The following is a 20,280-nucleotide window of genomic DNA, read 5'->3' on the forward strand; positions in this document are numbered from 1 at the left end:
CTTGGGAGTCACCGCACCTAGTGCTCCGATTACCACGGGGACCACCGTTACCTTCACCCTCCACATCCTCTCGAGCTCTTCTCTGAGCCCTTGGTATTTCTCCAGCTTCTCGTGTTCCTTCTTCCTGATATTGCTGTCATTCGGAACCGCTACATCGATCACTACGGCCGTCTTCTTCTGTTTGTTGTTTTATATCTATATATATATCTATATGTATATCTATAGATATATATATAGATAGATAGATAGATAGATAGATCACCCTAATTTTTTTTTTCTTGATAGTTATGAAAAGTTGTGGAGACCTCGTTGTGTTGAGATCTGGTGAGCATAGCAGCTGTCACAGCATTTGAGTGTCATTTTCACACTCATGAAAACCATTTAGTGACCTCCTCTGCCTGATGGGGGGAACTGCCACCTCTGAAGAAACCACTGCCATCAGGATAGAAACGTTTAATCGCATGATTTAAGTGATCGGGAGAACTTTGTAAAGTGAAGTGACCATGCACTCTGAGGAGACAAGTAGAAGTAACACCTCTCCCCGCAAAATAACACGATGATAGCATGCCCTACCTACACCACACATGAATCACTCAGTTGTGAGAATATGGAGAGGAATGATTCATCGGTTAATATCGTTTCCCACTGCATCTCTAGACTAGTGCCTGTGGCTTTTGTACCACAGACGTGCATTTATCATTGTAATAGGGTTTGTGCACTGCAACACAATATCTCCCTTTATGTAAATGTCACTGAAAGGTTTTTGCTGACAACCTAGGGGGAGGATTGCTCTTCTGTTTCTCCTCACATATTGCACTAATGCACATCAAACGTGAGCTGCTGACCACAATTTCCAAGCCTTTTTTTTTTTTTTTGAAACTGATGTCTTTACCATAGATGCAAATTAGGAATTCTTCCAAAATGGAAAAAGCTGAACAGTCTCTGTGGCTGTGAAGCTCCTCTTTCAGTGTCTAATTACTTACCCTATTTTTTTTATACTGTCACGGACCTAAAATGTTCATGAGCTTTAATCCAGAAGATGGCAGTATGGCCCCACCAAATGCTGAACAAGCTGGCTTGGGTGAGCAGTTTATTGTTTATTTCTAAAATTACTGTAAAAAAATAAACAAACAAACCAAAACATGCGTCTAGCCCTAATATGAAAAAACAAAACAAAAGGACCCATCTTTTAAATTCACAGCAGCCCCAGTTCTCTTTGTCATAGTAATACTGAGCTGATTCAGGCTGGTGACTCATTAAAATATGTGACCAGTCAGGAAGCAATGCATGAACCAGGTGTGGAGCAACAGGAAGTTGATAATCAAATTATGCAATGTAAATAATTTGGTTTAGAAATGTTGAAAGACAAAAACACTCAGAAAATTACTATCTTGTAGAAAACAAAGTTAGTGGGGTTATCTGTGAACTCTGCTGCCTAAAAGGACCCATCTTCAGCCCTACGGGTCACACGAGCTGAGGTCAAGCTTATTTGGGTGGCTGTAGCTCAGGTGGCAGAGCAGGTCAGCCACTAATCAGAAGGTCGGTGGTTCGATCCCAGGCTGCCTCCTGGCTGCATGTCAAATATACAAATGGGCAAGATACTAACCCCATGTTTGCCTACTGGTGGTGGTCAGAGGGCCCGGTGGCGCCTGTGTCCGGCAGCCTCGCCTCTGTCAGTGCGCCCCAGGGCAGCTGTGGCTACAATGTAGCTTGCTATCGCCAGTGTGTGAATGTGTGTGTGAATGGGTGGATGACTGAATGTAGTGTAAAGCGCTTTGGGGTCCTATGGACTAGAAAAGCGCTATACAAATGCAGGCCATATTTATTGGCCCTGCTTTCTTTTTCTGTCACCTACAATGAGTCACCCTGATAGGCCTGAGGTGAGAAGGCCTAGCCTTTTTTTTAGACAACCCAATAGAGCAGAACCAAGTAGCCATAAGATGGGATGGATGAATTTGTTTGCTTGGAAAGGTGAGCTGCTCGAGGCACTCAATAATTCAGTGTTTGTAACAGACGGTGCATCAGTGGGTGAACACTTGCAGGCATGCCTGATGGATAGTCCCTGCCAAAAGCCAAAAAAGCTGAACCCCATTATTCATATCGTAATACGATCTGTGGAAACTCTGCAGCCTGTTGCCTCTCTTGTCTCAGCTGTAATAATCTGGCATAGGTGTCCACTACTATGAATTTTTTTGACCTGTGGGGTGGAGTGCTGCTGTTTGACTTTGGAAACACTGATGCTTTCAGACTTTTGTCGTTTGACTTCTAAAGAGTCATAAACACTGCTGCTGCCGCTGCGTCATCCATTATTTACCTGTGCGTAACTGAGGATGCCAATTGGACTTCAAGGCTTATTAAACGCACACCTGATAATACCCATTATAAAGGACTAAGCAGCTACCATACTAGAGGAACCCTGGATCACCTGTCAGGTTGGGGGGGACCCAGCTATAGTTAGAAGTGTTTGTGAACTTAAGAAGCATCAAGGATGGCAAACCCATTTGAGTCTGTCAACTTATAAATACTTAAGGTACTTTTACTGAGGGGGGAAACAATAAAAAAGAACACGAGTGGTGTGCCAGTAATGACAGGATTGGCAAGACGTGCAATGATCAGAAGGGAAAGATCAAAAGTGCAAAAGGATATGCTGGGATATTTTCACCCAGAGTTATTATCCTAACTTGATTGAAGGCAGTTGCCCTTTCACCCATTCTCCTCTTTTTATTGCTGTAATTGACCTATGCCCACTGCCTCCCCCCAACCACCTTTCCCCACCCACCCCTTCCTGATATAAGACAGACAAAGAGAGCAAAACGCAAACACACACCCTGTAAAGTGTGTGCACATACACACATGCAGAGGCAAGCTCGGAGCCATATCTCATTACCATTCTACTGATAGTGCAGCCAGTGGGTGTTGCAAGAGGAGGAGAGAAGGAGAGCAAGACAGTGAGCTTTAGAGAGGGACAGAGAGAGAGAGAGAGAGAGAGAGAGAAGGGGGGTCGGGGGTGAGGACAAGCAGGGAACCAGAGGCAGTGCTAAGGAGAAGGGAGAGCACGAGCACTCCACAAAGATAACAGGAAACACAGGAGATACGTGTGGGAGCAGCGTATCACTAAAAGAAAAGCAGAGACAGAGCTGGGGATTCAGAGCCTGCAAGTCCAGCGTGCCTGTAGGTCTGTCTGTGTTCCAGCTCGGTGCGTTTCCACGGATCTCCTGAGGCCGTGGCAGCCATGGCATCAGACCCTAGCACCCAGTCCAGGGTGATGTTCCAGGCAACAGACAAAGCAGAGGAGCCGGCGCACCGCAAACTTGGCAAGCTGACAGTCAAATACAACCGCAAGGACCTGCAGAAGAGGCTGGATATCGAGGAGTGGATCGACGGGCAGCTGCACCTGCTGTTTGACTGTGAGGTAGGACGGGGCTGGCTCACACAGACACTCACTCAGAAGCACGCTGTGCCGGGGGTGGCCAAAGAGGAGGAGAGGGGAGCAAGTAAGGGGAGAGGCACCGAGCCGCTCAAAAAGGGTGCTTGTAATAGAAACGACAAGAACCTCATAGGGGAGTGGGTGGTAGGAAAGTAGCTGTGTTTCACGGCTGTTCTTTCTGGTACAGAAACCCTCGCATGTCATCAAAATGACTGAGGTGCCAGCTGTGTGGTCTTCTGCACTAAGAGATCGAATGATTTTGCAGAGAGGGGACGTGACTAGTAAGCACGACCACAATTACACACCTCGGTCTCTTTAAGCATACGTGGTCGCCATGTGGCTACATTAAGATACGAGGCGTTTAGATGATGTCCTTGCACATAACAAAGTTGTACAGTGAGGCAAGCAACAGTAACAGTGAGTCAGTGCACCAAAACAATTATGTCACAATCCAACGTCTGCGTGTCTTGTGACAGATTCACCCAGTCACTCAGTAACTATGTAATCGAAAATACAGTACATAGTTTGATTGCTCACATATAAGGAAATGATTAACGATGATGGTTTCGATATGGAAATTAACATGCAGCAGGCATTGGAAAAAACAAAAGATATGCAGTCTGTATTACCACAGGACATGTGATGGTTAAAGAGTTACATCATGGAAAAGCATTACTATTACTTCCATAGCGAATTTATTCCATGCTCTGAAGACGGCTTCGTTTTAATACAGCGAGGACTCTACCAACAACAACATCCTTCATATCTTCCCTCCTGCACGGTGGGATGCAATCCAATTATGTCATAGGCTCCATATTGATTTGCTTGGCGTTCACTAAGGGGAAACCATGGCAACAGATGTCTCGTCGCCTACACGAGGCGGTGTGGCACGTTGGAATTAAGGGTGCCTGTTAAAGGAGGGCGAGCTTTCCAGTGACGACGTGGATCAGATGACAACGCAGCCTCAGTTTCGTGCCGGAGAACTCAGAGACAAAGTGTTTCTCGTTTCTCTCAAACCACACGGAGGCTCTCCTCACTTTAAGATGGTCTAGAGCCACCTCTCTGCCTGGCATCCCTTTACATGATCAATAAACCCTTTTCATGTTGCATAAAGCAATGCATAATAGTTAGGGCTGAATCTGATGACCCTGAATCCTCTGTTAGTTACACTGTGAGTGTTTCTTCGTCACTCTTTATTTGTGTTTATACACATTTTGTCCTGTCCTGGCTGTGTCTTTCTGAGTCTGGTTTTGCTGGAGATTTCTTCCTCATTAGCTCAAAGGTGGTCGTTACCTTTACCTTACAATATAAAGCCCCTTAAAGTGACTGCTGTTGTGATTTGGTGCTACATAAAAAAAATTGAATTGTAATTGAATTGAATATAGAAACACTGCAGAGCACGAGCAGGTGGGCAGATCTATGGCTGCCTGCGGACAGGGAAGTTCTGTGGAGAAAATCTGAACATGATTAGATAACGTCTTTATCTAAACCAGGGTTAAGCCTGGCTGCCTTAAAGTTAAACCATTTGAGTCACAACTCAGGGTACTTAAGTGTTTTCCTCCTCAGGATACTTGTTTTGTGAGCCTCTTGGTAATATATGTTAATATGCTTGCGATGCTGAGGGCAGAATAAATCACATTAGTTGAAACTGGGACACGTAGACAAAAACAGATCCAAAGTCTTGTCTCTGTCTACTCTTTTGATCTTGTCCCAGAAACATACAATTATTTTAGTACTTCTGCTTTTTCGTTCTGGTTCTAACGTGATCTAACATAAGTGTAATTGTGCAGCACATGTACAGCACAGATAGCAGATGTTCGCCCTGCCGCAGGATGGACGGATTCTCGGTATAACTGACAACAGAGCAATAACACAATGCATTTCTTTGATGGGTTTACAATAATACCTGCTACCACTGACTTCAAGTACCTTGTCTTTACAATTTCCTTAAGACAAACCTACATTCTTTACATATGGAAATTAAGGCTCAACTTTCCACTTTGGATAGCCTGAATATTTGCATCAGGTCCTCATGTGGGATTATTTGCTCTTGTCCACGTGCACAGGCCAGTGTAATGAATTTTGCATGGGCTCAGGGGAAGGTTCCTTTGTTGGTTCTCTGAGTCTTCCGCGTGGAAGCATTTACCGTCAGTCCCCTGTGTCACCGCCTGAATTATTTAGACACATCTCTAATTCATAGAAAGCACTGCCTCAGTCTGGTGTGGCGGCTTCCGTTTGCAGAGTTCACACCTTTCAAACTATATACTAAGTAAAGAATTCTAAAATAGGCAACGCAACCTCTCAGTCTGCATGCTTCGATTTAGACAGACACTTCTATTTTCCCCACTGAGTGTCAGTCTTCTTTAGTGAAAACTTGTTTTTTTAAATGTGCAAACTGCAGAAATTTCCACTGAGAGACAGTAATTTGTTTGAGACTTTATGCAGACTGGGATGAATCCTATGAAGTTCAGCTGATTCTTGTTTAAAAAATTGCTCAGATTTGTATGTAATTAGACAACAGGATAAGGCTCCCTTTTTTCTCTTGCAACTCTGCCGTGACTCACTTGCTGAAGTTAATGAATATTTTGAGATGTGGACAGCTCGTGCTTCTGGCAGGAAAAGGGAAGGGGATGATAAGTTAACATGTGCCGGCATCTTCTCGAAACAAGACACGTTTTCCTGGGCATGGCTTCCTGTGTAATAACAAACACCATGATGAGCGTTTGATGTTAATGTTAATATCCTGTTATAAGGAAAGGCTAGTGAACCGTGTTACTGACTGTGTTATGAAATTACAGGAAGTTCAACTAAACCTGTTATAATAATAAAAAAAGAAAAAAAAAGAAAAAGCTGTCGTGTTGTTAGCTGCTCATGCCCACAATAGTGAAGTGTTAGTGAAAATAGCAAACCCTTCCTGTCTAATCCCTGCTGCTGCTTAGCAAAGAATAATACAGCATCATCAACTCTAAGTGTTCAGTGGTCACAGCAATAAGCAAAATTTAGTTTGCTTATTATTCACCAGCTGATTATTAGAGCTATGCAAAAGTGGTAATGCTCTTCTTAATATCAGTAAATATCCAAATTGAAGCTGAATAAAAAATCAGACATAGCTTGAATTTCCTGTCTGGTACTTAATAAATGTCAAGGAGTGATATTGATTGCTCAGTTAACAGGTCAAAGGTCACCAAAGTCATTATTCCCTTGGGATATCAAATGTCAACATATTACACAACAATTTTATTGGCTCAGACACCCTCTCTTGATTTAAGCAGTGAGAATATCACATCCTAAGGCAAAGCTAATGGCAAACACTCTGCACATAGTAGCTACTGTTCTATATGTGGACAGTTTCCCATCACTGCAGCTCAGGAGTGCTTGTTGAGAGAGTTTTAGGTCAACTCCCGATAATGGTGAAATGTAAAAATTGTAAAATTCCGGTGGAAGTCGTCTTATCTTCGCAACATATTTGCACTACTACCATCTGAAGCTTCAGTCCTCTGAGAGCCACTTTGATATTCATGAATTTCAGCATTAGTGCCAACATTGGTTTTAGCTTTAGTATATTGCTTTTTAACTTCAAAAAGTGCTGCTGAGATGGTTTCCACCCAGAGGCCTCATTAAAAGGCCCTTTCCCTCTCACAATGAAGGTAAATCCCGGCGAGAAATACTGGGAAGTTAGAATGAGGATCAGATTGTGAGTCTTCGTGATAAACGCATGTGTTCCTCCCAGCAAGAGGAAGCCGTCGCTCATTGATATTCAGCAGTGCTCTGCATTGCCTCACTTTCAGAGGCAGACTGAGGAAGTTTAAGAGCAGTATAAGTACATTAGAGAGGTTTCCTTTTCACTGGACATGAAGTATACTTATACACATTTCTATTCTCATACAATTATAGTAGAGCCACTGAATGGCTCCAAATGGTGAAAATTAAACCTCTTCAGTCATGTCATAGGTAATCTTAGCACTGTTTGGAATGCATACTGAACACAATTCTACAAAACCCCAAACCCCAATCCATTTTAATAAATACAAGTATAATAATAAACGTATTCACTGCTTTTTTTTTCTTTTAGTCATTAAGATGCTTTGTTGAAGTTTTTCAGGATTACACTATCAGCACTTTTGAACCAGGTCAAGTACAAAAAGACCAACCGCAGTACAGTTGGTAAAGCAAAGTCCATAAATGCACAGCTTAGATATAATAATAATAATAATAAAAAAACCTTCGGCACTGCATTTATCCTGCAGACATCAGCAGAATTACACAGGGTCCAAATTGGCAGTGTGTATCAATTAGAGGCAGGCACGGGGGCCCATCTATTCTGCCACTCAGCACTTCCGCATTGATTAGCTCTCTCTCCACATCTAGAAAGCTGTGTGAGCCCCGTCCTTTCATGTCATGAAAGCTCCCAAACCAGAAAATATTCCTCCTAATAAAAAAAAGAGACCACACTCGTCAAATATGAGCATGCACCTGCTGACTCCAGATATCTTCGAGTTCCTCCAGTGAGCACTCCTCATTCTCCCTGAAAGGTGTTCAGAGCTTGTTACATGAAGTGATTGCTTTGCTATATTTGGCCTTGAGAGTGGAGAGTGCTATGTTTTACAGTCTTCACATATAATTGCTGCTAATCTTTAAAAATGATGCAATCTATAGGTCGTTACATTGCAGTTGGGAGCGCTCGTGGGTTTGTGTTGTTTTTTGTTTTCCAGGTGTGCAGTATTAAAAACATGTGACGTGCATCAGAGATTAATATGTAAAAAAAAGTGGCGGAGCTGGGAATGCCAGCTGGCTGAACCATCCATAAAATCTGAATCCTGAATCCTCATACAGCCTTTCTGTCTTCATCCATCAGCCCACTGCAGCTTTTCCCATCAAGTCAATCAATTTTTTATCCTCTACAGTAAACCCACACCAACATAACTAATAAATTTGTCCCATGTTCCTCCCCTCACCCCCAACCAGTCGTCAGATGGCTGCCCATCCCTGAGCCTGGTTCTGCCAGAGGTTTCTTCCTGTAAAAAGGGAGTTTTTCTTTCCCACTGTCACCAAGTGCTTGCTCGTCGGGTTGGAATATCTGATTGGTTTTCTCTCTAAAGTGCCTTGATGCGATTTTCGTTGTTATTTGGTGCTATATAACTAAAATGGAATTGAACTGAAAACGTAAGCCTTAGTCTTCTGTCTGAATGACTACGCTTAGTTGGCTGGAAAGATGAGGAGGGATAAAAAGCCAAGAAGCCCACATTATACAATCCAATTTGTAGGAGTTTGTGAGGCATGCAGAAACACAAGTCTCAATGAATATGGTCTTTAACTTTTATTCCTCTCCACTCTCACAGGAAGAAGAGATCCCAGAGTTAGAAATCGACATAGACGAGCTCCTGGAGCTGTCGGATGAGGGGCAAAGAACCCGGCTGGAGGTAGGATTCTGTAGAATAGCCTAAATACTGATCTGATTAAACATCCCAATTGCTTGTTAATGACTTGTCAGTCATTTATTATTGTTGAGTGTATCTGCAACTAGTTCCCCTAAATTACATATGTATATTAGTGCTGTCAGCGTTAATCTCGTTAAAATGACGTTAGCGCCATAACAGCATTAACGCGGCAAATCTCCGGATCGCCCCATGTGAGGGCAGCACGGCAGTGAAGCCCCTCGCTGTCAGCACTAATGTACATATTTGTATTTGGTTGTCCTTAAGAAGAAACTGACTCATAATGAAATCCTGTTGTGCAATGTATTCAAAGAAAAAACAATGGAGAAGTGTATACCTCTTTCTGTTTGTTCACTAGGAGTTGTTGCAAGAATGCGGGAAGCCAAAAGAGGTGAGACAAAAACTTAGAAAAGAGGACTGAAATAATAAGTCTACTTATTGTTTTAAAGTTACATAAAAAATTAAATAAAATTTCCCCATCTTCTCCACAGGATTTTATCAACGGGCTGCTCTACAGGATAAAGGGTCTACGTAAAATGTCAGGTCCACTGAAGAAATAATTGTAGGTCAAATTAAGAATGGAGACAATGTGGAGCCGCTCATCTTCCCGTCCCCCCACGCATTAACCATTTGGATGCCTGTAGGTGTGGATCAGAGGGACTATATTCCTGCCCCCTGCCTCCTCCTGCTGGGTCATCATCAATGTAACACCAGAGCTGTGGGGCTTTGAATTGATTTTTTTTTAATGTTATTTCAAATTCATTTATAGACTGCTTCAACATTTTGTTTCCCAATACCATACCAATAACGTACACGTGATACAAGCTGTACTGACTATTACTCAGACGGACTGTTTCTTGTGTATGACTGTACATTTTTAGTTGCTTATTTATGTACATAAATATTTTTGTTCAGATAACAGTGTTGTCAAAATGTAAAAAAAGAAAATAAAAACATTTCAACATTTTCAAGACAATGCTCACATCTGATTTTTAACAAAGTGATACATCAATATGCTTCATCAGGTATTATCATTTCCACTCATTCAAATAAATAGTGGCGTGTACATTACACTAATTGGTTTACAGTACCAGTTAAACTACCCTGAGCTCATAACTGCTCAGAAACACAGATAATGATTTTGCCCTACAGTCTACAGACAACTTTCCTACAGAACGGCAGTCAGCATTTTATTCCCAAAACATAAAGTAGTGTTTTCAGGCATTTTCAACAGATTGATGGAAACAAAGGAAACTTTGACATGTCAAGAGTAGGTGTAAACACACGGAGATCAGCAACAAGATGTTCCATTAAGTATGCATCCATTATCCTCGTCCATTTCCCGTCTGGGGTATGTGTATGACACGGCCAGAAAAGGCACAGTAACACTTTCCATATGAACCTTAATGGAGCAAACCCCAAGAGAAGAGTGTAATTATGGTTTCTCCTCAGCCAGACAGTAATGCACGCTGATGAGCCTGCACTCTGGCCTTCTCTCTGTCAAACACAGAGGGTCTTTCGGGTGAGGTCTCCACTATAGAAATTTATATGGTTCTCCTCAACTTCTCTGACAAAGGCATGTATACTATAAGAACTGCACTCCTTACAAGGCCTGACAGACTGAGATATTTTTATCAAGTAATAATACGTTGGATCTAAAAAGGAAAAAAAATAAGGCTTTAATGTTTAAATTAAGACTAAGGTATGCTGCATGCTCTCAACGACGTGACATAGTTGCTAACACTTATCCTTTATTTATAACGAAATTACACACCCAGCTGAACACAGATTACAAGAGCGACTGCAGTGACTGCCAAAAGAAAACAAAGCCCTTAGTAATCCTTTTATACTGACTCCTCTGTGCTTCTTCGGTGCAGAGCTGACAGCAGTCTGGGATTGTACATCATCCCAGATGAGCTCACGACGTGTCTGCTTTCTGTATGGGTTATAAAAACTTGGAAATCATCATATGATGACAAGTGCAAAAGAGCACTTTAAATAAGCCTTTGTTGCCATTAGGAAGTAGGACAAGTCACAATAAAAATAAACCCAATACTTCTTATTCAGATCAACCATATGAATTTTTGGGATTCTTATGTGAAGCGGCCGTGCAGGTTTGCTGCAATACCTTCACAAATATTACATACGTCTATTTTTATACATTCCACAAAAAATAAACTATATTTAAGATATTATACATATTATAATGCATTTACATTGTGTTTATGGTCCTTATCTAACCCGTGCTTTGCAAGAAATATTACCAGTGGTTTCTTATTATGCTTCATTCAATTAGTTCAGCCTTAGCATTTACTGAATAAAATATGTTGAGTAGTTCTGATGGTTTGTGGCTTGTTTTAAATGATTAGAGAGACTGTTTTCTAACAATAGTAAGTCACTTAAGGCTAATGAACAAGTCTAAGTGTGATGGCTGGCCTAACTCTACCAATCACCTGCAGCTTAGCTTCACTATCATGTCTCCCTCTTCTTCTTTGGCGCAGTGTAGTTAGTGGTGCGATGCTCCTTCCTATCATATTTATCATGGCCTTCCCTGGGGACATAATGAAGCATGGATTGATAATTCATCAGACTAAATACTTTATATTCATGCTGCTTAACAGTAGGGCAGCAGCTTGCCTGCAATTTATCTGGGTCATGGTATGCATTCCAAATCACAGAGAGCTTGTTTTTTTGTGTGCAGTCAAGGCTTCCATGCAAAAGTCTATCATGAGTCTAAAGTTAGGCTTTTTTTCTTTCTTTCTATAATTAATGCATTTCATACTACCTGAAGCAGCAGTTGCAGTACAGATCTCCATCACAGGTGTGACATCGAAGGCTGGCATCTTGGTTACAGATGCAGCACCAAGGAAGCTCTTCTTCGTCACTGTCTGATGGCTGATGTGCATCGGCAGCAGGTAGGTTTCTGCTGTTAGGTGCCGGAGGCGGAGCCTTTAAAATAAAATCAGATCGGGATTTAAATTTTATGCACTCACGTAGCTTTAAAATAAAGAAATAATTCAAGCGTGGTTTTGTACCGGTTTCTTGGACGATTTTTTATTTTCCCTATTCCTTGGCCCACTCTGTTCTAAAGGTATGTTGTAGCCACTGGCTTCATCTAGTGTAGCTTCTTCTGAGAGCTGAAAGCATACAAGAAAAAATAAGAAGTGATTAAACTGGCAAAATAGCAGCCCCTTGTGGCTAGGCACACTGGTCTGAATTAGTTCACTTGCACCTTTAGGGGTGTAAGATGTACGCAGAAACAAATTATTTATAGTTCATTATCATCTCGTGGTTATTTTTGCCACACCTGTTTTAACACTCTCATAACAGCTTCTTCTTCAGTCTCCTCTTCACTGTCAGGTTGCTGGAAGTCCTCCATAGTAACTATAAATGAATCACAATGAAAATGGGGCATGATACACTAGCATGCTAGGACTTCTGTCATGGAAACTGCATTTACAACGCACGTCCTTATCATATTTTATGACACACTAGTGCGTGGATAACAGATAAGGTGAGGTGAATGGTGCTCGAATAACTCACCTTTGTCCGGGTCCTGCCCCTTCAGCTGTGCCAGCCTCTTTGCCATGTGCAGGATCTGATCTTGAGAGTGACTTTCTTTCCTCAGCTCCTCCATAGCTTCCTCGAGCAGATGGGCTTTCTCAGCCTCCAGCTGCTTGGCTGCATCCTGGTTCTCTTCCAAATTCTCATCCAATGTACCTGCCTCACCTTTATTGAGATCATTCATGCGGCCATCTACACCTTCAGATTTAATAACAGTGTTGTTCAGTACCTGTTTATTAATTTTACGATATAAGAATGAATGTTATGACTGACTCATTACTTATTGGTTTAAGGCAGGTAAAATCAGGGAGAAATGCAATATCTTACTGCATTCAGGATTTGATTGTTGGTTGTCAATTGCAACTTCGTCTGTCATCTGACTTATCAAATCATTGGCTTGTTCAGTCTGGGTCCGGTTTTCTGGAGGCTGATGCACCTACAGACATGAATAGACAAGCATATATACTTGGAGTTAAGGGACACTGTTTAGTATTGAGTTCCCTCTAAATAAATATTTGAAGCTATTGAGCTACTGAGCTGTACTGTAAGGCCTAAGATGTTACAAACAAGCAGGAAGAGATTCAGCTCACAGGTCGAGGAGCTTGAGATGGTGGAGGGAGACCCCGCAGAGTGGCCAGACGGTCCTCCATCTCCTGTGCAGAAGGTACTGGCTTGCTGGGAGCTTTCAGAGCAGCAAGTCGGGACTCGAGCTCTTTGTCAGAGGGGACAGACCCTGAAGAGAAGGCAAAAAGCTTACTCCTTACCTTGTTTTGGAAAATATTATAATATTACTGCACTTGCTGGATTAAATAAAAATGAGAGCTGCTAAAAATCTTATTACTAGGTGCTGTGTCCTCCTTGAGCTTTTGAAGCCTTTCAGCAATTGCCTGATCTTCTTTGCTCAGGCCGCTGGTTGGTGGATGTCCTGCTTTGCTGGTCCTCACAGGCTGTGTTGGCTGTCCTTGCTGTTTGGCCTCAAGTGCAGCGACCCGTCTAATGGAAGACACGTGTACTTTAGATGTTATGAAACCGCTGTGCTGCCAAAGTTTAAGTTATTCCCTTATTTGATCGTATACACTGACTTTTTATAGTTTTCTGGAGGAGACCATCTGCCAGCACTGGTTGAAGATGGCCCACTAAAAAGAAAGAAATTAAAATGAGAGAGAAGCTCCAAAGTCCAAACAAAACTACTTTTAGGGGTTTTTTTTTCTTCCTTGCAGGGTTTGAGCGTTACCTGGTCAGATTACCATGGCACTGTTTACAGACCTTCTGCTGGGTGTTGCCACAGCGAGGCACCACAGCACTGAAAGTCAAGCAGCTGGAGCAGAAGGAACGGCCGCAGTTCTTACAGCCCAGCTATGACGAACAGTAAATAGATCACTTTATTCAAAATGTACCTCTATGTATGTCTATGTGGTTAGCATTAGCCGTGAAATACTCACCTCCTTCTTGAAGAGGCTAAACTTGGATGCACAACAATAACATCGACTGTCCATATCGACACATGCAGAGGCTCATGGGTAGGGGGATGTTAATGCTATCGATACAGCTACAGTGCGTTAAAATGTCTAAGAAAACACTCAGTCGTGAGCATTAATTTGGCAGCTAGCTACTAGCAACTATTTTCAGGTGTTCATTCAAAACAGGAAGCAACGCGGAAGAGGAGGTATGACGTAATGTAAACGCATTTTCCGGTTTTCCGTCCAATCAGAGTCCTGCTAAATCTCTGGCGGCTCTTGTTCAAAATACAGACACAACCGTTCAACAGCTTTACTGCGACAACGTTGGAGTTCGAGCTGTCACCTAGAAAAGAAATAAAGGAGGCTCGGAAGCGGTATAGAACACGCACATTTTGCAGAAAGTCTATTTTAATTCAGTTATGTAAATTTGTCGTCGATGGAAAAAACGCTAAAGTTGGTCAGACTAAAGCTATCGTTCGCTAGCTAGTGTGTTAGCTCCAAACACATGCACTTCCTAACGTTAACAGGAACGCAGGGAGAGTGTTGATAGCTAAACATTATTTTGTGTACGTGTCACACGGTTTGTAATACGATGGAAGTTTACCACATAATTATTTAAAATGTGTTGTTGTTGAAGTGCATCGTTAGCTCATGTTGTCCTGAAACTTGTTCAGTATGCCTCCTGGACATCATGCTATTTAGTTCTCACACAAAAGAACTAATTAAGCCCGAAATAAACAATTATAATGACAGTGTCAGTACAGTAATAGATTACTTTTGGCTATACAGAGATAATAATAAGCTTTGTGTATATCACATTTCACGTTAGTGTATAACAAAGTCAGAACATCAAAACAGTTATTTAAAATTAAATACAACTACAACAAAAGTGCATCAAATGAAATAAAAAGTAACAGACTTGACCAGTGAAAAATAAAATAAAAACTGAATGAAACTACATATTACTTAAAGCAAAGAAGTTATATGAAATTAAAACAAGTGCTGTCTGTAAAGAATATTCAGTCACACTCAAGCTTTGGAGGGGGCTGTTAAGTTTAAAGATTTCAACACAGCCAGGTCCTCTGGCAGGCTGTTCCAGCAGCTTGAAGCATAACACTGAAAAAGCTACCTCCCCAGAGGTTTTGTCTTGCATTTTGCAACAGCTAGAGGATTTAAATAAAAGGATTTTAAAGTCAACAGGTGTGATGTACTCTCTCCTTTTGGTCGTAGTAAGAAGTCTGGCAGCAGAGATCTGAATCAACTCAAGTAGATTTTAGGTAGATTAGATAGCAGAGCCTTAAAGTAGTCCTGCCTGCTATGTATATAGAATTGGTTTGTCAGGGTCACCAAGATAAAAGGTTGCATTCTAGCAACATTTTTGAGTTATAAAAAGGATGATGTAGTGGCACACCCAGCACAGCCCTCAAGTTATGATCTGAGTCAAGACTTATCCAGTCAAACTTGGGTAAAAATGAGAAGCAACAGGATTGTGGTAAAATTTTAAAGCATAGATAAAACTATGAAGGTCACCTCAGAAAATCTTCCTTTAAAACCATTATACAACTTCAAAATGATTCCGTTATTCATTTTGTGACAGTATGGTGTCTTTCTGACCAACAATCTAGAATATAAATTTCACATCTCTGGGCCGTTTTGTTTGTTTGTGGGGGGGACACACTGATGATGTAGTAGTCTCAAAAATTCTTGTGTCAAATATGAGGCATTAAAGGGTTACGTTTAATTTTTATTGTTCTATTGATTTGCCTATAAGGTGATTTCTTATTGAAGTTAGATTACAGATCAGAAATTTAAAAATAGGACAACTTAAAAACTCCAAGCAACTGAATTAAATGTGTATACAGAGGGCGAAATAATGGTTTTGATCCAGGACTGATTCTGTGGGCACGTGTGCTTTATACACATAACAAGTTGAGATAAGGGTATCTGTAATTGATTGATTTTTTTTTTTAATTTGCCAATCAGTGGGAGCCAGATTTCTGGCTGTTTGTAGGGGATCAAGTACTTATTTCACTCAATAACAAATAACAAATCCATTTAAAACTGTCATGCAGCTTTTTTTTTTCTGGGGTTCTGGTTAATTTTTAATTACAAATTCAGCCGGGGATAAATATCAAGTAATTAATTCTCCTGCTGTATGTATCTAGTTTCTGTCTCAGAAATGGCAGAAGGAGGAGATGTGGAATGGGAGCTCAGCAAAGAAAACATCCAGCCTTTGAGGCGGGGAAGAGCCATATCGGCCTTACATCAGGCGCTGAGTCAACAACAAGATGGACCCACCTCTGCAATCAACCAGCAGCGACAGTATGGATGGCTATTTTAAACTTAAATTAGGTGACAGAGATTTCTGTTGTACATTTTGTCCATGCATTTTTTTATATGATGAAAAAAGACCTTGTGTATATTTATTTCTGCAGGGCATTTGAGTCCGAGTTGCGCACATACGAGGGCGATGATCCACTTAGTGTTTGGGATCGGTAAGGGAAATATGTCAATAGCCAAGTGTGCTCATAAACATTGCTCTTAAATTTCCCTGTAATCCTAACACGGTTTTATTTTTCCAGGTATATTAAGTGGACAGAACAAACCTTCCCCCAGGGTGGAAAAGAGAGCAACCTCACCACACTGCTGGAACGGGTCGTGACCAGATTTACAGAGGAGAAACATTATCACAATGACCCCCGCTATGTTGACCTCTGGATCAAATTTGTGAGTGCAAAAGCATAACCTCTGACTATTTCTGTTACTTTGACAAACTAATGCTGCATTTATAACTTTTCATTACATGTCACCAGGCGAAGAACTGCCAAGAGCCTTTGGAAATTTACAGATACATGCAAGCACAGGGAATTGGAGTAACACAAGCTTCCCTCTACATTGCTTGGTCAGAGGAGTATGAGGATCAGGGCAATTTCCGCAAAGCAGACTTGGTCTACCAAGAGGGGTTCAGAAAGAGTGCTGACCCACATGATAAACTCCTACAGTTTCACAAGTATGGAGGCATCCAGTATAGTTTCTGATAAGTGAACATCTCTGTTATGTTGTTACAGTGATCACATTTTTCTGTATTTATATTCGCAGGGCACTGCAGGCACGCGTTTCCCGGCAGGTGATGATGAATGTGGAGGAGGAAGACAGTGATGATGAGCCTAAGCAACTCGAGAGAGTTTCTCTAGCTGATCTGAAACACAGAGGGAAGAAAAAGGCTGTCGCCCCCATCAACAGAACAGGGGCCGGAATCAGAAGTAAGCACATGAATATACAAATAAAATGTGTTTCAAAATACTAAATTGATGATAACAGTACTTTAAGACTGGGAAAAACATAATAAGTTTGTATTCAGGTATTCCCGGTGGCCTGAAGTCACAAGGCGCCCCTGTTCTTGGCAGTAACAGTCGGTTGGTCATCTTTGACGAGAATAAGGCTCAGAGCGCAGGCCCATCGGAGCCTAGATTGGAAGCTTGGGTGGCTCCTCCCACATCTAGGGCGAAGGAGAATGAGCAGAAGCCTGAGCGATGGTGTGATGTGAAGGTATGGGAGAACAGGCTCATTGTTGTGTGTGTTGAAAGCCATTATGCAAAGTTGATTCATAACTTTCTTTTTATGTCGTCATAGATGCCCCAAAAGTCCAAATTTGGACATACTGTTATGGCGCCACCGCCTCCCAAACTCACTTTCCAACCGTTTGTGGAGGAGTCGGCTCAGCCTCCTACAATGTGAGTTACTATAAAAACCTTCATTTTTTTATTCATTCATTTTTAATTTTACTCATTATTTTGACCAGGGGGGAACAGACAAAGAGACAACAGGCAGGAGCATTAAAGGTTCAACAGAAATGCCTGAGTACCAAGATCTGTGGCTGTATACGCACATTTAATTGAAAAGCCCAAATAAATGAATTTTTAAAAAAATCCTCCGTCATCTCAGTTATCAAATCATTAGCTTGTTCAGTCTGGGTGCAGTTTTCTGGAGGCTGATTGCACCTACAGACATGAATAGACTACCATATATACTTGCAGTTGAGGGGAAAAGTATTTCCAGTATTCTTCACATTTTTAGTAGCATATCTCAGAAAAAGGTCCAGTTTTTATCTGACATTTTATGTCATTGCTTTATCTGCTAAATATTATATTCACATCACATGTTGATTAGTGTCTTCCTAAGCTGAATGTAAGTGGATTGTTCTGTCCCTCCCTCAGGACTCCATGTAAGATCAACCCAGCAGTTAACACAGTTTTGTCAGCGCGTAAGCCGGGCAGAGATGAGACTCCTCTCAAAAGGCTGCAGGACCATCAGCAGCAGCAGAAGGAGGCAGAATCGGGAAAACAACAGGAGCAGAGCATGTACTGTAAAGAGCTGCTGCTAAATGGTGCTGCTGAGTTCTGCTTTGAGGAGCTACGAGCTGAACGGTTCTTCAAAAAGACGGCGCAAGAATCAGAGGAAGGGCAGAAGGATGAAGCTGCAGCTGGTGCTGCAAACTGATGCTTCCAAATGGGATTTAGTTCCTTTTCTGAGTTTTTACCATTTTTGACTAGATCATGTAGTGACTGTTCATCACCCAGATGTAAATATAGTCATAGATTTCCAGTTACTCAGAAGGCTTTATAAACAAACAAAAAAGCTTTTTGAGGGGGATACCCTGGGAGCTGAAGACACTAAAAGGTGTATTGGATTCATGCAAATACAGTGGTTGGACCAAATAATGAGAACCCCTGTACACTGTAATGTAATCTAGTAAAAATGCTACTAGCGTGAGAAAAAACATAGATGTAAATACATGTTGATAGTGTCTATATGGGTCCACACCTCTGAGTGTTAAATACAACACTGTTGAGTGTTAAATTAACACTTTTGACAGTGTTATATGTTTAAAAGTAACCTAGTCAGTTTTGCAGATTAACAATGGCTAACACTGAGCAGTGCTGATTTTCTAACACTGGAATATTTCTAACATTTTGAGTTATTTTCCAGTGTTAGAAAATCAGCACTGCTCAGTGTTAGTCTTTGTTAATCTTCAAAATGAATTAGGTTACTTTTAAACATATAGACACTCTCCAGTGTTAATTTAACACTCAACAGTGTTGTATTTAACACTCAGAGGTGTGGACCCATATAGACACTCTCCAGTGTTAATTTAACACTGGAGATTTTGCTGTGTACTACTCAAATTCGTTCCTTTTCACTCCCGATTGCGTCCAGTGTTCTTAAGCAGTGTTTTTTTTATGCGTGCTGTTTTTGTTTTTGTCTTGCTCAGTATTTCTTGAGCAGATTTTTCTACTCTAATCCAACACAGTCACAAACGGGTTTCAGTGAGACACTTCAGCTGGGCTTCATGCCTCAGTCTGAGTACATGCATCTTTCAGGCCATGTAACATTGATGTCCAATAAACTTGCTACAATAACCAAACCAATTACTGGTAGTTGTTAATTTCTCTTTTAGAAACCAAAGGGGGTTGCAGTAATGCACTGTCAGCAGGGGGCATGCAAGGGGAAGCATAGATTGCACTCCAGGTAATGGTGTTTGCTTAATTACTAACAGGACACGAGAACAGTTTAGTGCTGACTGTAATCTGATGCTGGTGGGGGCATCAGATGAAAATTCCTTGGAAATGTCTAATGACATTATTCAGGAAGTGTTTACCCCAATCCCAAAAAGCATTGAAAGTATGCTTAAACTTTTAATCTACTGTGATGACAGGGTCCACTTTACACAGTCAACTTGCTGGGCAGACTTTGATGAATGGCTGCAAGATAGGTAGCTGGCTCATTAGCAAGTGAAATCAACCACTTGCAGCTGTGAGCAGATCAGGCTGTGGTTATCCCCAGGAAGCCTGATGAACCGTGGCTCAAAGCAGTGTTAGTTTTACATGCAAGTGGATCACTGGAGGAGCACACTTCACACTGGAAATATGACACTGCCGGCCAAGATCCTCTCTAGTGGTGAGTTCCCATACTGTCTACTTTAAATTGTGGCTCAGCGCTGGGAGCAGCTGAAATTCAGCGATAAGTGATGGGCAACATGATGCGCTCCCATCATAATAACGGCATAACTGCACCATAATGCATCCTCTATGGCTCGCCGGTTGGCATGACTTATTAAAAGCTCGTCCCAGCCAGCGACTCCCGACAGAAAATCCATAGCTCTCTGCACTGCACTGGAGAGCTGGTACGAGGAGGCCATCTACCGTAATGCTCTGTAGGCAGGCCCTCGGAGAAGAAAAGCTTTTGTCCTCTTACTGCGATGGACAAGAACACTCAAGTGCCATGTAGTCTTTACCTATTTGTAGCCTTTGGTTTGTGTTTGCATGCACCAGTTACCAGAAAGCTTTCTGTCCATTACCTAGGCTCACTTTAAGTCACTAGTAGAGGTTTTGCC

The 20,280-nt window shown here is 41.6% G+C and overlaps 3 protein-coding genes across 5 annotated transcripts; 2 read left to right on the forward strand and 1 right to left on the reverse strand.

Moving 5' to 3' along the window:
• The first annotated feature begins 2,844 nt into the window (after positions 1–2,844).
• Positions 2,845–9,490, forward strand: ppp1r14d (protein phosphatase 1 regulatory inhibitor subunit 14D). The gene is made up of 4 exons (XM_085391248.1): positions 2,845–3,412; positions 8,767–8,847; positions 9,221–9,253; positions 9,354–9,490. The coding sequence occupies exons 1-4, from the start codon at positions 3,233–3,235 to the stop codon at positions 9,420–9,422; spliced, it is 363 nt and encodes a 120-aa protein (XP_085247374.1). The 5' UTR covers positions 2,845–3,232; the 3' UTR covers positions 9,423–9,490.
• Positions 9,336–14,094, reverse strand: zfyve19 (zinc finger, FYVE domain containing 19). Of its 3 annotated transcripts, XM_085391246.1 has the most exons (12): positions 13,869–14,094; positions 13,661–13,782; positions 13,509–13,562; positions 13,268–13,419; positions 13,017–13,159; positions 12,754–12,862; positions 12,406–12,624; positions 12,170–12,246; positions 11,898–11,999; positions 11,648–11,811; positions 11,316–11,413; positions 10,629–10,798 (listed from the first exon to the last, which is right to left on the reverse strand). In XM_085391246.1, exons 1-11 carry the CDS (start codon positions 13,920–13,922, stop codon positions 11,335–11,337), a joined length of 1,275 nt encoding a protein of 424 aa, XP_085247372.1. In that variant the 5' UTR covers positions 13,923–14,094; the 3' UTR covers positions 10,629–10,798; positions 11,316–11,334. The 3 variants fall into 3 exon arrangements, with proteins under 3 accessions (XP_085247370.1, XP_085247372.1, XP_085247371.1); XM_085391244.1 differs by lacking the exon at positions 11,316–11,413 and having other exon boundaries at positions 9,336–10,798; XM_085391245.1 differs by having other exon boundaries at positions 10,629–11,413.
• A 41-nt stretch (positions 14,095–14,135) lies between these two features.
• On the forward strand, positions 14,136–19,311 carry bub1bb (BUB1 mitotic checkpoint serine/threonine kinase Bb). Its single transcript, XM_085391247.1, has 9 exons — positions 14,136–14,260; positions 16,052–16,208; positions 16,322–16,381; positions 16,469–16,613; positions 16,700–16,896; positions 16,986–17,149; positions 17,248–17,435; positions 17,520–17,620; positions 18,104–19,311. The coding sequence occupies exons 2-9, from the start codon at positions 16,066–16,068 to the stop codon at positions 18,384–18,386; spliced, it is 1,281 nt and encodes a 426-aa protein (XP_085247373.1). The 5' UTR covers positions 14,136–14,260; positions 16,052–16,065; the 3' UTR covers positions 18,387–19,311.
• Positions 19,312–20,280: the final 969 nt, after the last annotated feature.

The sequence above is a fragment of the Rhamphochromis longiceps genome, linkage group LG19, assembly GCF_057381845.1.
Source record: "Rhamphochromis longiceps isolate RC_006_pf linkage group LG19, R_longiceps_female_GT1.1, whole genome shotgun sequence".
In the NCBI taxonomy this organism is placed as follows: domain Eukaryota; kingdom Metazoa; phylum Chordata; class Actinopteri; order Cichliformes; family Cichlidae; genus Rhamphochromis; species Rhamphochromis longiceps.

Coding starts and splice junctions, on each gene's coding strand:
- bub1bb (XM_085391247.1), top strand. CDS start 16,066: ATGGCAGAAGGAGGAGATGTGGAATGGGAGCTCAGCAAAGAAAACATC. Junction 16,614..16,699: donor TTGACCTCTGGATCAAATTT/GTGAGTGCAAAA, acceptor ACATGTCACCAG/GCGAAGAACTGCCAAGAGCC. Junction 17,621..18,103: donor TCGGCTCAGCCTCCTACAAT/GTGAGTTACTAT, acceptor TCCCTCCCTCAG/GACTCCATGTAAGATCAACC.
- ppp1r14d (XM_085391248.1), top strand. CDS start 3,233: ATGGCATCAGACCCTAGCACCCAGTCCAGGGTGATGTTCCAGGCAACA. Junction 8,848..9,220: donor GGCAAAGAACCCGGCTGGAG/GTAGGATTCTGT, acceptor TTTGTTCACTAG/GAGTTGTTGCAAGAATGCGG. Junction 9,254..9,353: donor AATGCGGGAAGCCAAAAGAG/GTGAGACAAAAA, acceptor TCTTCTCCACAG/GATTTTATCAACGGGCTGCT.
- zfyve19 (XM_085391244.1), bottom strand. CDS start 13,922: ATGGACAGTCGATGTTATTGTTGTGCATCCAAGTTTAGCCTCTTCAAG. Junction 12,863..13,016: donor CATCTCAAGCTCCTCGACCT/GTGAGCTGAATC, acceptor TCATGTCTGTAG/GTGCATCAGCCTCCAGAAAA. Junction 11,812..11,897: donor AAAAATCGTCCAAGAAACCG/GTACAAAACCAC, acceptor TTTATTTTAAAG/GCTCCGCCTCCGGCACCTAA.